Source organism: Meles meles, chromosome 11 (genome assembly GCF_922984935.1).
Source record: "Meles meles chromosome 11, mMelMel3.1 paternal haplotype, whole genome shotgun sequence".
NCBI classification, from domain to species: Eukaryota; Metazoa; Chordata; class Mammalia; order Carnivora; family Mustelidae; genus Meles; species Meles meles.
In genome coordinates, this window is record NC_060076.1 from 7,615,163 (window position 1) to 7,628,130 (window position 12,968).

Sequence of the window (12,968 nt, forward strand, 5' to 3'; positions counted from 1 at the left end):
TGGGGGAGAATGGCCGTAAACAAGAGAAACGCAAACACTTTATGACGTGCTGGTTTAACCTATGGAGTGGACAGAAAAGGAAAGGGGGAGACAAGGTACTGGGGGGAGGCTAGCACTTTTTTCTTTATTTTCCGTAATACCTTTACCGAGAGATAATTCACATCCTACAATTCCCTCATTCAGCACGTGCAATTCAGTGGTCTTCAGTACAGTCACAGAACCATGGACCATCATCCCGGAGAGAAAGTCCATACCCATTAGCAGTCACTCCCCATCCCCCCCACCCCAATGCCTGCCCCCCATCCCCAGCAATCACTCATCTACTTTCTGTCTCTACAGGCTTGCCTACTCTGGACATTTCAATGTGTGGACTTTTGTGACTGGCTTCTTACACTTCATACAGTGTTTCCAGGCTTCACCTATGTTGTGGCACACGTCGGTGCTTCATTCCTTTCTTTGGCTGGATAATATTCTATTGTATGGACACACCATGTTTTGTTTACCCATTTATCTGTTGATGGAAATTCGGGTCATTTCCACTTTTGAGCTGCTATGAATAGCACAGCTAGGAACACTGGTGTAGTGTAATGTCTAAAAGGATAGTTAGGAAAGGTGGAGGAGACAAGGGGCAAGCCACGTAGATATACTGGGGACAGATCATTTCAGGCAGAGGGGAAAGCAAGTGCAAAGGTCCTGAGGCAGAAATAAGCCTGACGTGTGCAGAGAAGGAAGCTATCGTGGCAGAAGTGGAGAGAACGAAAGGAGGAGTAAGGAATGAGTCAGAGTGGAGTGGGGGCCGGAGGGTGAAGGGCCTGCACTCTGGCTGTGATGAGAAGCAGTGGGAGGGTTCTTGCGGGTACTGCTGCTTCCTAACAGGACTACCGTGTGGCTGACAATGTAGCAGAGGCGGTCCCACTTCTCCCCTCGCCGGCTCGGGGTTCTCACTCACCTGACCGCGGTGGTACTAAAGGAAGCAGAGGAGCGCGTGGAGATATAAGGGTAGTGCTTCGTATCAAGTTTGTCTTCAATAGTGTCCTGGAAAGAAAAGACACAGATGTTTGGATTTTGCCATTTGTTGGAGAAGGGCCGACAGAACCAAGGCAAGATGATTCAAAGAACGAGTCACTTAGCACAGGGACACGGCCAAGTTTGCGACGACCAGAGCTCCCCCGCCCGGCTGCGCTCTGCAGGGCCAGACGCTCTACAACAGGCTGGTGCACTGAGATCAGTCTGCAGGTCTGCTTCTTTAAGAGAAGTTTAAAAAAGAAAAACTGCGATGGGGAGCCTGGTTGGCTCAGTTGGAAGAGCAGGCAACTCTTGACCTTGGGGTCCTGAATCCAAGGCCCATGTTGGGTGCAGAGATTATTACAAAAAATAACCTTGAGCAAAACCAGACCACATTAATTTTCCTCGCTTCTCTTCTGTTTTTTCTTTTTCTTTTCTATTCTCTGTGATGTATGAATGCTGCATTCTGTCCAAAAAAATCCTGACACTTGCCTTCAGTCTTGTAGAAACTAGGCACAGGCAGAATCTCACAGGCAAGACCAAACCTTACACCTTCAGTTTTCCAAGGGCTTAATTATGTGGTGGGTGGATTCTAGCTATGCACCTCCTGCTGCCTAGAAATCTCCACTCCTCCTAACAGCTACCATGTGAAGCCTACACATGTCTTCAGGGGGCTGGGGAGAGGGGCAGGAAAAGGGAGCAGAGAACAAAGGAGCAAATGAGACAGAGGGGTGGGCTTTAATTACATTGCAAAGAAATGTAATTGGTTTCTAGATGTTCGTGTTCACCCATCCTTTTGGATTGTGGGTTTTAAAAATAGGAAGTTGACTCAGTACATATATTTAAAATATACTTATTTTAACATAAAAGTCAGCAGGAACATGGGCTGTTTGAATTGACAAAGGAATTCTGGGAAAGTCCCTTCATTGTCAGGACCCCAGTCTTGTCCACCTATAGAGAGCAGGAGCTGGACAGCGTAGCTCCAAGACCCACACCAGAGATCTATGGGGCAGGATTCTAAGCAGGGTTTCTCTGAGCTACAAGCAGAGAGCAGAAGGACAACTCACATTCACAAATACGAAACACATACTATATGCAAGGCACATAGCCAAAGGACACGAGGTGAGGGCAAAGGCCAAGGTATAAAAGCTGACGCCAAACACTGAACGGATACGTATACATAAAGGGTATCCCCGACACACACTACAGGAGACCAGGGCAGCCTCTGTGGTGCTGGGCGGTCAGACAGGGGCAGCATATGGGAACAGTCAGACCTGACGGGGACTTTGAAGGGAGGCAGGGCTCAGAAGCAGAGACGGAGAGCACCACAGGCAAGGGATGGATGTGAACAGAAGAGAGGAGGCAGAAACATGCCTGCGGGGTCCCTGACTGACAGGAGTCTTAGGGAGGGACTGGCTCAGGTCGCATCCCTAAGGCCACTCCACACCCGCACCTTTGGAGGGGCGCCTGCTACCCATCTGGCGTGTCCATGCTGGGATGTGTTTGGTTCTTCGGATACAGCATCATCGAGGGGTCTCTACTATGGGGCTATGTCATAGGGGTCATGGGGTCTGCATCTGGTAGCCTCTTCCTAAACCCTCAGGACAAGGCTATGGGGCCTAAAAGAGCCCTAAGACCAGATACAAATCCTCCTGGACAGATAAGCCCAAGCTATCCCTGCCGCCCCACAGCAGGTAAAGCCGCAGGCCTCTAGGCCTGGATGTGAAGAGCCCCGGCCCTGGCTATCGCCCACACACCTACACAGCCCTCCCTTGCTGACCTCCATGATGTCTTTAATGATCGGGGTCCACCGCGAGAGCTGGTAGGTCTGCTCGCTGATGCGCTCCTTCCGCTCTGGCTTGCTCCGGCGGCGCAGTGTGGACTGAGTGCAAACACATGTGAGATTAGATGGAGTCATGGGTCATTTGGGCCCCTGAGACTTTGCTGGCTCTTGGAAATTGCTCCTGAGGACTCCTTCAGAGAGTCAGCACTGGCAGAGTACAAAGTGGGAGGGGCTTTCCTGGAAAAGTTCAGCATGAGCCCCTTAGGCTTTTGCCCAAGAACTTGGAGCAAACTTGGTTCTTTGAAGCCATTAAAAATGGCAAATGTGGATCAGACACATAAGTGGCATTCACATAAATCCTGGTAGTGGGACCCTGGGGGGCTCAGTCTGTCAAGCGTCTGACTCTTGGTTTCAACTCAGGTCATGATCGCAGGGTCATGGGATTGAGCCCCGCAACAGGCTCTGTGCTCAGCGGGGAGTCTGCTTGAGATTCCCTCTCCCTCTGCCCCTCCCCCAACTGGCAAATACACACTCTCTCTCCCTGCCTCCCGTCTCTGTAAAATAAATAAAATCTTGAAAAAAAAAATCCTGATTGTTACGAACATAGTTTGCTTTTAATTATAGGAGAAAATGCCGCTTTGGATCGGACTTGGTCTTTGATTTTTTTTTTTTTTTAAAGATCTTATTTATTTATTTGACAGAGAGAGATCACAAGTAGGCAGAGAGGCAGGCAGAGAGAGGGGGAAGCAGGCTCCCTGCCAAGCAGAGAGCCTGATGCGGGACTCGATCCCAGGACCCTGAGATCATGACCTGAGCCGAAGGCAGCGGCTTAAACCACTGAGCCACCCAGGCGCCCCCTTGGTCTTTGATTTTGCTTCAACAGTCCAGGTGCACAAGTAAACCATCCCCACTCCTATTTGGGTGCCTCTTGTGAACAAAGGTCTAAAAACACCGAACTGTGTCCAGTTCTAGGTCTCTGATCTGGGCCCCGGGACAAAGTTTTTGATGCTAAGATTCCAAAAGAAGTACATTTGCAACTCCAGCTTTAGGGCACTGCTGTGTGACTGACTCCCCGCAGGAAGAAGCTGTACGCTGAGGTTCCCAGCAGAGAGCTCCGAAGAGGGCTCAGGCCTCCTCCTCCAGTTCTGGAGTCCCTGTGCTGTGTGGCTGGGCTTCCCAGACACCCTGCCCCGGCCTGGTTCTGAATCATCACCAGTGAAGGGCCAAGTGGCACACCTGCGTGGCGCTAAGCATTGTGCTCTTGCCCTCACAGAAGATGCTGGACCTGGGTGTGCAAAGGTCGAGCCAGACGGATCTCAAGACCCAGAGGATGAAGCTGGCGGGACTCCTGTCTGGAGCCGGTTTCAGACACAGCTCAGCTTTAATGACTCTGTGCAAATCTTGGTTCTGGGAGTTACACTTCTATTTTAGTACATCTCTATACCTTTGTTCCCTCCAATTTTATGCTTTCTCTTTCTCAGTGTTCGGTGTATCACAAGTCACGTTAAGTAAATCAGGGGAGAAAAGATAAGACACACCAGCTTCCCCTCCGCCTCTCCCTCCCCATAGGCGAGGCTGGCCCCTTACATCAGTGACGATGGGCACCCCCAGGTGAGCCATGTTGGTGATGATCTCGCTGTCCTCTGGGGGGATCTGGGCGTGCTGGATCAGTTTATTCAGGTTCTCCTCAGTGATGCCTGTGAGAACGAAACCCCTGGTCACCGCACCTGGCCACTGTCACCACACTCTCAGAAGCAGAGCCGATCACCGAGGTGGGACTGTGCCCATTCTTCTCCTCAGAGTTACTAGAAATGAATCTTCACCACATCAACTTTACTAGAAGATGAGGACAAAATCAACATTTCGATTCCATTCTAGCCACTCTGTCCCAGGCTATGACCAACAGCAACTGCCCCATTATGGTCTATATTTCCATCTGTCTCCTGGTTCCCAGCCATCCCTGCCCGCCCCACCCACACCTAAGTCAAGAGTCTCAGTGTCCATCTCCCACACAGCGGACACTTATGGGCAGCTATGATGTGGGTAAAAATCCGTTATTTAAAGGCAGAGATTACCAACGTGATGCAAGCATCTGGCAGCCGTGCCCTCACAAACTGGCTTTGCGGTCAGTGGCCTCTCCCTGCTCCCACCCAGCCCTTCCCCGGAAGCCACACCTTTATTCCCTCTAGAATTCACTGCCTCCTGTTGCAGCTCATTTGCTTACATCTCCCCGAGGGTAAAGAGCCCCCAGGATCTCCATATAAAATCCCCTCTCCATGTCTCCGAAACTACTTTTCTACTTTGTCTTCTCTCTCCCACCTGCCTCGTTTGCCCAACGAAGGGCCTCTCCCCTCTTCTCTATCCCACCGTTCCTACCATTCTTCAAAAAGATGTAGAGAAGGATGATGCGGATTTTGTCGTAAGTGCTGACGTTCGCATCCAGCAGAATGGGGACGATGGCTCTCATGGGGTCCTTGATCTTCTCCCCTTCCGCATCTGTGCCCATGGCCAGGTCCTGCAGAAAACACACGACGTTGGCCCCGTTCGTGGGGACAGTCGGGATGGATGGGAACTATTAGACAGCTGGTGGTCCGTAAGTGGGATTTGTCCCTTGGCTGGGGAAGGTCCCGTGCAGGGGCTTCTGCCGTCACGACGCCCCGTCATCGCACTGGTGTCACCAGCATTGTTTTCTGAGGTGTCACTGAGAGTGGTGACAGCCCCAGGGTTCACTTTGCAAAAACAGAAACCACCGTGATTTTCTTTTGCCATCTTTGAAGGCAGGCAGCTCCCTCTGGTGAGTGGCAGCGCACCTGCGCCGACTCCTCAGGTCAAGCCTCAATCCTGGTGGGGCCTCTAGACGTACGAAGCCCTGCTGAGGGATCGGCGCTGAAAGGGCTGCACTGCCCACACCAGACAAGCTTTGGCATTTTAAGGGGCCGCTGCCGGGTTAGACTCTTCCCCCGTTCCCCGTTGACGCTGCAAGACATGCCTTTTGAGTTTTAGCTACTCTAGGTTTTTGACCTGTTTTTAATCTTCCAACCACTTTTAGGGCGAGGAAGAAAACAAGGACTCCTGAACCGCAAATCCAACCCAGGCAGATGAAGGAGGAGAGAGGGGCTGGCAAAAGGAGGACGAGGGAGCGCGCATAGTGCCGCCCCGCTTCAGGACTCCGGCAAGTCAGATCCGCTGTGGAGGGGCCAGAGAGGGCGGCACACTTGCCTCAGCAAACCAAGAACCCTTCATTCTGTTCTCAGAGACCAGCGGCTGTCAGTCCCCCCGGAGCCCGGACAGGGCTGGCCTTCATGAAGGTTCCCACCTCTAAGACCCCACGAGTCCATAACCGTCTCGGTCTCGAGTTCGTGGTCCGTCCAGGTTGAGGAAAGTGAGCGCCCCCAGGCCCCTTCACCTCTCAGAGTGACCACCAGCCTCAAAGACGTTTGTTCAGCAGGACCCAAGTCTAATACTCTCTAAAGGGCCATTTCAATGTAACAAATTCAACAAATACTATGGAGCACTTCCGAAAAAAAGTACTTTGCCAAGGATTCACCCTGACCACATTTTTACTGATGTAGGGATACCCTATTTCCAGACAATCCAGTCCTCTTGGAGAGGACACCCTGTGCTTGCCAAGATGGCCCTTGAAACTGATGGACTCTCGCAGCGCCACCCCCTCTTGGAAGAGCACCAGTGAATCAGGACAGGTCCGACAAACCCAAGCTGGCCTGTCACATCACGCCAGAAGATGTAAATCTCAGCTTCACACTGAGAACCCGAGCCATTCTTTCCCACTGAGGCTTCATGCTCACTTAATGCCCTTCCTTGCCGTAGCAACTGACCCTAGCTGAGGAATGTTCTCATCCTTGGAAAATGGAAGGCCAAGTTTAGTGACTCCACACAACACTCCTGGAAAATGTGGCAACATCGTTATTTCCCTTTGCAGATGAGGCAAATAAAGCAGAAATAGGCACATCAAACAAAGCAGTGACAGAGATAGAACGCACATCCCAAACTGCTGATCTTCTGTCCTCGTCGTGATCAGGGAGGCTGTGGGTGAGTTTCTGACATGCTACTGCACTGGTTTTCTTCAGCATCTAGGTCTCCAAAGCTGGTGTGGCCACAGCAGGAGAAAAATACACTCAGAATATAAAACTCAGCCGGCCTTGTCAGTATAGGGCTCAGAGATCCATATATCTCTCTAGACATTCCGGGGAGCCAGTAGAAAGTCAGACATGCAAAATCCAAATGACACACCATTCCAGACCAATCTAGTCCCTACCATTGAGAGCGGAAGTGCACTGATTGGCTCCAGAGCTGAGACAACGTGATCTAGTGGACTTCTATGTCCTATGATTCTGCAGGATGTTCAAGGTCAGACGTTACAATTCAGCTGTGTCAATGGGCATGGCAGAAAGAGAAGGAAAGGTTCCTACCTGCTCTACCCGGCAGAGTTTATCCACGGTGCCTTGGTAATGCTTCATGCAGTCCTCAGCCAGGTGCAGGTGAGTCGAATACTGGGAAAAAACAGAGTGTGTGATCAAGAAATCACTCACTGACTTGTGCAATGTTTACTGACTTCCTACTATGTATAAACACTAGACAGTGCAACAGGGAGATGCCAGCCTCATAAAGGGGATAAAACGTGCATTCCAGCAGGAACACAAACATCATGACAGAAAATTCTGTGTGTCGAGAGAGGGGGACAAACCACATTCTCAAGGAGGCAAGTGGAGGGAGGAATCCTTTATGGGGGTGGGGTGGTATGACGGTTCTACAATGTGTCCACGAATTCTTGGACAGCCCTCCTTCTAGGAGGTGGAGCTTAATTCCTCCCTCCTTGGGCATCAGTGGGATTCAAGTGACTTGTCTAACAGAGAGTGTGGAGGACGTGATGTAGGACACCCCAGGTCAGGACGGAAAAGGCTCTGTGACTTCCTCCTGGCTCTCTCCCTCAGTCACTCACGCTGGGGGAGGCCAGCTGCCATGTCATGAGCACACTCAAGCAGCCCAGGGTAGGGGCCTGTGATGTGAGGAATTGAAGGATAAAGAGAGACAAAGATGAAGAGGAGGAAAGAAAGTCATAGCAAATAAGCTATCCAGCCTTTTAGCTTTTCCTAATGAAACTGGAAGTTGATTAAAAACCTGTGGATTTCAATGTATCAGTCAGTGGGACTCTGAGAGGTCTTACTGCAACCGTTGATATCCTCAAGATTCAAATCCATTATTTGGGATCGTCGTACCTTGCTGAGCTCTTTCTGGTACTGGGGCATCTTCTTCAACATCTGGGACAGGTCCCGCATGGTGGTCTACAAAGGGAAGGGAAAATATATAATCTCAGTCCAATGGCCTTGACCTAAGAGGCTATGCAAAGGTGGTGGGCACAGGGCAGGACAGCAGCCAGCACCAGACTTCCCAAATGCACGCTCAGAAATTCTCAAAATCAATCTGTTAAACCTGAGATCACTGAGGGTTTAGACTTCCAGGCCTCTGGTTCAAAAAATTATTGATCCAGGGCGCCTGGGTGGCTCAGTGGGTTAAGCCGCTGCCTTCGGCTCAGGTCATGATCTCAGGGTCCTGGGATCGAGTCCCATATCGGGCTCTCTGCTCGGCAGGGAGCCTGCTTCCCTCTCTCTCTCTCTCTCTCTGCCTGCCTCTCTGCCTACTTGTGATCTCTCTCTCTCTCTCTGTCAAATAAATAAATAAATAAATCTTTAAAAAAAAAAAATTATTGATCCAAATACCATGAGTATCTTATAGGTGGGGAACTGAACTCCGAAGTGTAGCAATTACGTTTTATTTATTGGACTAGAAAGTTACTGAGAGGATAGTTTTTGCCAGGAAAGAGCAACTTGTCTTCTCTGAGCTGCTTTTCTGCATACTCAGCTCAAGCAGTCTTGAAATTGAGTTCCCATTTCATCCCAGCAGAAAGGCTACAACTGTGTAGACAGGTAGGAAGAAGGAAGAAGGTGAGAAAGGGCTGAGATGTGCATCTTGACAGGTGAAAGGGTCTATTTACTTGCTAAACTGTGTGACCCACCTATTTCCACTCGTATCCAACAAAAATTTACTAAATTACCACTATATGCCAGATTAGGTGCTGAAGATACAAGAACGAAACAAATAAAAAAGAGAAATTCTTGCCTTTGCAGAGCTACCGTCTAGCAGAGGAGCCATTCTAACTTCAGAAAATCACAAATGTGGGTGCATAGGGGCATAGAGGCCCCTCACTGGTCTAGGGAGGAGTGGGGAAGGTTTTCCTGAGAAAATGATGCCTGAGCCTAAGGACCAGGACTTCACAAGGCAAGGCCCAGGCAAGGAACTCAGGCATGGCTAGAGCAAGGTGGTGGGTGCAAGAGGGTGGGGGGCAGAACTGATGGCCCAGTGCTGTAAGGTGTGTCCATGGGTGAGACTTGATTCTACTGGGAACAGAGTCACCAAATGGTGTTAAGCAAGGGAGGGACATGATCAGAGCTGTATTTGCCTTGACCACGATGGCTAAGCCACCTCTGATGAACAGTCAGGGTAAGGAGAGGACCGGGCAAGTTAATGGTTCTAATTCTACCACAAGCTAAAAAAGGTTTCACGGTTCTCTGGCTTAAACTGAATTATGATCTAAAATAGTGAAGATTAATCTGCAGAGTAACAAAATGAAGATCTCTACAAACATCAAAAGAGGGAGGCTCTGATCTCAACCTTGAAGGCAAAAATAAGACACAGTGATATTAGATAAAGAGGGGATGATGAACCCCTAACTCCCTAGTTTTGTGCCAAGGAGGCACCCTGCCAGCCAGCTCCCAAAGAGAAGACAAGGATTAGCCTAAATGATGTGTTTACCTTCTCTCCAGTGTTCATTCTCTTGCTGGAAGAAAAATCCTTCAGGGAACGGGTGACTTCCCTAGAAGACAAAAGGAGGCAGCTAAATTTCGCAGCGACGCCTTGGGCCTCCACGTGGATGCTCCAGAAGCTGTGTGAGTCTTCCTTTAGGAACATGTGGCAACTTTCTCTGCCAGTAAGGCATGCAGTTAAAGTGATTTTTTTAAAGAAAGATTTTATTCATTTCTTTGACAGAGAGAGAGCAGAAAAGCATAGGGAGGGGGAGTGGCAGAGGGAGAGGGAGAAGCAGACTCCCCACTGAGCAGGGAGACTGATGCGGGGCTCCATCCCAGGACCCTGGGATCATGACCCGAGCCAAAGGCAGACGCTTAACAGACTGAGCCACCCAGGTGCCCCTTAAAGTGATTTTTGAAGAAGAGAGAGAGGGATACAACACTTTCCTAACTAACATTCTAAACCAGGGTCTCGGGAGGGGTGTATGTGTGTGTGCATGGGATTATTTGAGAGAAGAAATTATTAGTATACCTATTTATGTTTATTTTACTCTATTCTTCTTAAATTCATATGTTTCTATATACTGTAAAACATATTTTATGACAATTAATTATATACTCAATTCATAAATAAACTTGCATATTAGAAATAGGAAGCAACATTTACCTCAGATTGAGTGATCCAGAAAGTTTGGGGACCACTTTTCTGAACAAGTGAACTATCCAGGCTATGTTATTTTCCCATTCTTCCTTGTGAATTTACTGAGGATATCACCAACTCAATGTAATAAAATGTCTTTTTGCAAAAGCAGAATTGTTGTCTGGTGTTAAAAACATTCAGGTGTTAGGGCACCTGAGTGACTCAGTAGGTGGGTCGTGGTCTTGGGGTCCTAGGCCCAAACCCCACACTGGTCTGGTGGAACTCCCTTCTCAGCGGGGAGTCTGCTTTTCCCTCTACTTCTGCCCCTCCACCCCTGCTTGAGCTCTCTCTCTCTCAAAAAAATAAACAAAATCTAAAAAAAAAAAAAATTCAGGAGTTAGAAACATTTTGAAACATTTTCAGAGCAAGGTACAGGTTCCGTATATACACATCAGCTATATAAAAGAAAATCCTACAAAAGAAAATCAAATTGATGCAGTGGAATCTGGGATCTTCCAATGGAAGAAACTGGGTTGCTTGCTTGCTTGCTTTTTAAGTAAGCTCTATGTCCCACGTGGGGCTTGAACTCACGAACCTTAGGTCAAGAGTCGCATGTTCTACTGACTGAGCCAGTCCGGCACCCCAGGCACTGGCTTTAAACATTTAGTGTTAGAAAGCATTTCCTGAGAGCCATGGGTGTTTCCTAAAAATACTAAGAGCAACCTGAACACAGAGCGGGTTTCTCACTTGGTGGAGCTGGTGCGGCTCGGGCTGGGATTGGAAGGGAGTCACCAGCACAGGCAGCTCGCTGTGGAGTCATCCACTGAGCAGCTCTGCGCCAGCTGCCCGGGGTGCGCACACCAGCAACTGCCATCCGGAGATAGGTTTTGCCCTGTACTCTGGGGTGAGCCCTGGAGCTGGGGTGGTGGGCCGGCTGGGGTCCCTGGGGAGGGGCGGAGGCAAGGGCTCTTACTGGGACACTTCTGCGATGTGCTTGTGGCGCAGAGCTATCCAGAGGTCATCATCCTCGTCCAGGAGCACTTCCTTCACCCGTGCCTCTCCAATGCCGCTCGTCTCGTACCTAGGGGGGAGATGTTCCCCATGAAATTCATCCAACCCCCTCTGATTTATAACAGACAAGAGCTTACGGTCCTCAGCAGACAGACGTTCTCGTGGATGTTTCCACCACAGGCCTGCGATCATCTGATGGGTCACTGTCCATGGCAGGTGGGCGGGCTCAGCACCTGACACAGCAGCGGTTTCTCAGGCAGGGAGAGACCCAGAGTCGAGGCACCTGAAGCTCTGTTTTTTGTTTTTTTTTTAAAGATTTATTTATTTGACAGATAGAGATCACAAGTAGGCAGAGAGGCAGGCAGAGAGAGAGGAGGAAGCAGGCTCCCAGCTAAGCAGAGAGCCCGATGCGGGGCTCGATCCCAGCACCCCGGGATCATGACCTGAGCTGAAGGCAGAGGCTTTAACCCGCTGAGCCACCCAGGCGCCCCCTGAAGCTCTGTTTTAAAACCTGCAGGGCTGGGGCACCTGGGTGGCTCAGTGGGTTGAGCCTCTGCCTTCGGCTTAGGTCCTGGGATTGAGCCCCGAATCGGGCTCTCTGCTCAGCGGGGAGCCTGCTTCCCCCTCTCTCTCTGCCTACTTGTGATCTCTCTCTCTCTCGCTGTCAAATAAATAAATAAATTGAAATAAAATAAAGTAAAATCTGCAGGGTCAGCTGGTATGGGCTCAAGTCAGGATACAGGTGGGTGCAGAGCTGCTTATAAGGAATAAACAAAGATCATGCTTGCTCCTTCCTGGGGAAGGACTGACACCATCCTCAAATGTGTGCTACCTAAATTTCCAGTTTTAAAATCAGCTGCCTGCAACAGGCCCTCAGCATATTTTTACATGTGAAATCAAGAACGTCTAAGGGAAAGCAAGAATTATAGGGAGCAATAGGAGGAAAACTGATATATAGTCGTATCTGTAGAGCCTTCATTTTGAAACCACTATCTTTATGATTAATGTTATAAAACAAATGATGTGAAGACAATACAGTCTGTTTCCAAAAAAAAGAAAAATTAGTTTTTAGAAACTGAGTTTAGGGTGATTATTACCAAGAAAAGTGCTGTTTATAATGAAGAAAACAGCTTCTCTGCAAATAAAATACAGTAACAAACTTCTGCTGATATATTTTATCACCATATTTCATGACAAGAAGCTTGAACTCTGAGTCAGATATGTGCACACACAGACAACACGCACCCAACATATGAACCCTCAAGCAGGCTCTGAGCTGAGGTGACCTGAGCCACAAACTAAAGATCTAAAGTTCTTGTTCTCCCCCAAAGGGGCACGGGCTCCTGGCTGTTACTGCCAGGTGGATTTGGGAAACTCACCGAAAAGCTTGCAAGCTTATTAGCAAGACTATTTCAATGCACCCGCTTTCCCGAGGATGAAAGACACCCTTCCTCTTAGGTTAGAGGTGCATTTGGTTTGTCTGCAAAGCCGTCCAGGTCTGTACACTTACTTGTATACATCATTTTCAATGGGCAGCAGGTCATAACTCATAGCCTGAAAAGTCAGTTCATGAAGCACGGGGGAGCTGGGGTCGAAGCCGCGGTCCAGGATCAGGAGCTGGGAGCGCGCCTTGTCTGGGCCCTGCAAAGACAGACACATGGAAGCTTCCACAAGGCACCCGTACAACTCCAGCCTCTCCCACCGG

The 12,968-nt window shown here is 49.3% G+C and overlaps 1 protein-coding gene across 2 annotated transcripts in view; it reads right to left on the reverse strand.

The window, feature by feature from the left end:
- Positions 1 to 12,968, reverse strand: part of STXBP1 (syntaxin binding protein 1) — a 73,821-nt gene that overhangs the window by 10,889 nt on the left and 49,964 nt on the right. For both annotated transcript variants that reach the window (XM_046022765.1, XM_046022766.1), the window contains exons 9-17: positions 12,774 to 12,904; positions 11,226 to 11,333; positions 9,620 to 9,680; positions 8,026 to 8,091; positions 7,219 to 7,299; positions 5,165 to 5,303; positions 4,376 to 4,485; positions 2,786 to 2,887; positions 950 to 1,035 (exon numbers count right to left, since the gene is read on the reverse strand). In XM_046022765.1, coding sequence (XP_045878721.1) covers positions 950 to 1,035; positions 2,786 to 2,887; positions 4,376 to 4,485; positions 5,165 to 5,303; positions 7,219 to 7,299; positions 8,026 to 8,091; positions 9,620 to 9,680; positions 11,226 to 11,333; positions 12,774 to 12,904 — 884 coding nt within the window. The remainder of the gene's footprint in view (positions 1 to 949; positions 1,036 to 2,785; positions 2,888 to 4,375; positions 4,486 to 5,164; positions 5,304 to 7,218; positions 7,300 to 8,025; positions 8,092 to 9,619; positions 9,681 to 11,225; positions 11,334 to 12,773; positions 12,905 to 12,968) is intronic.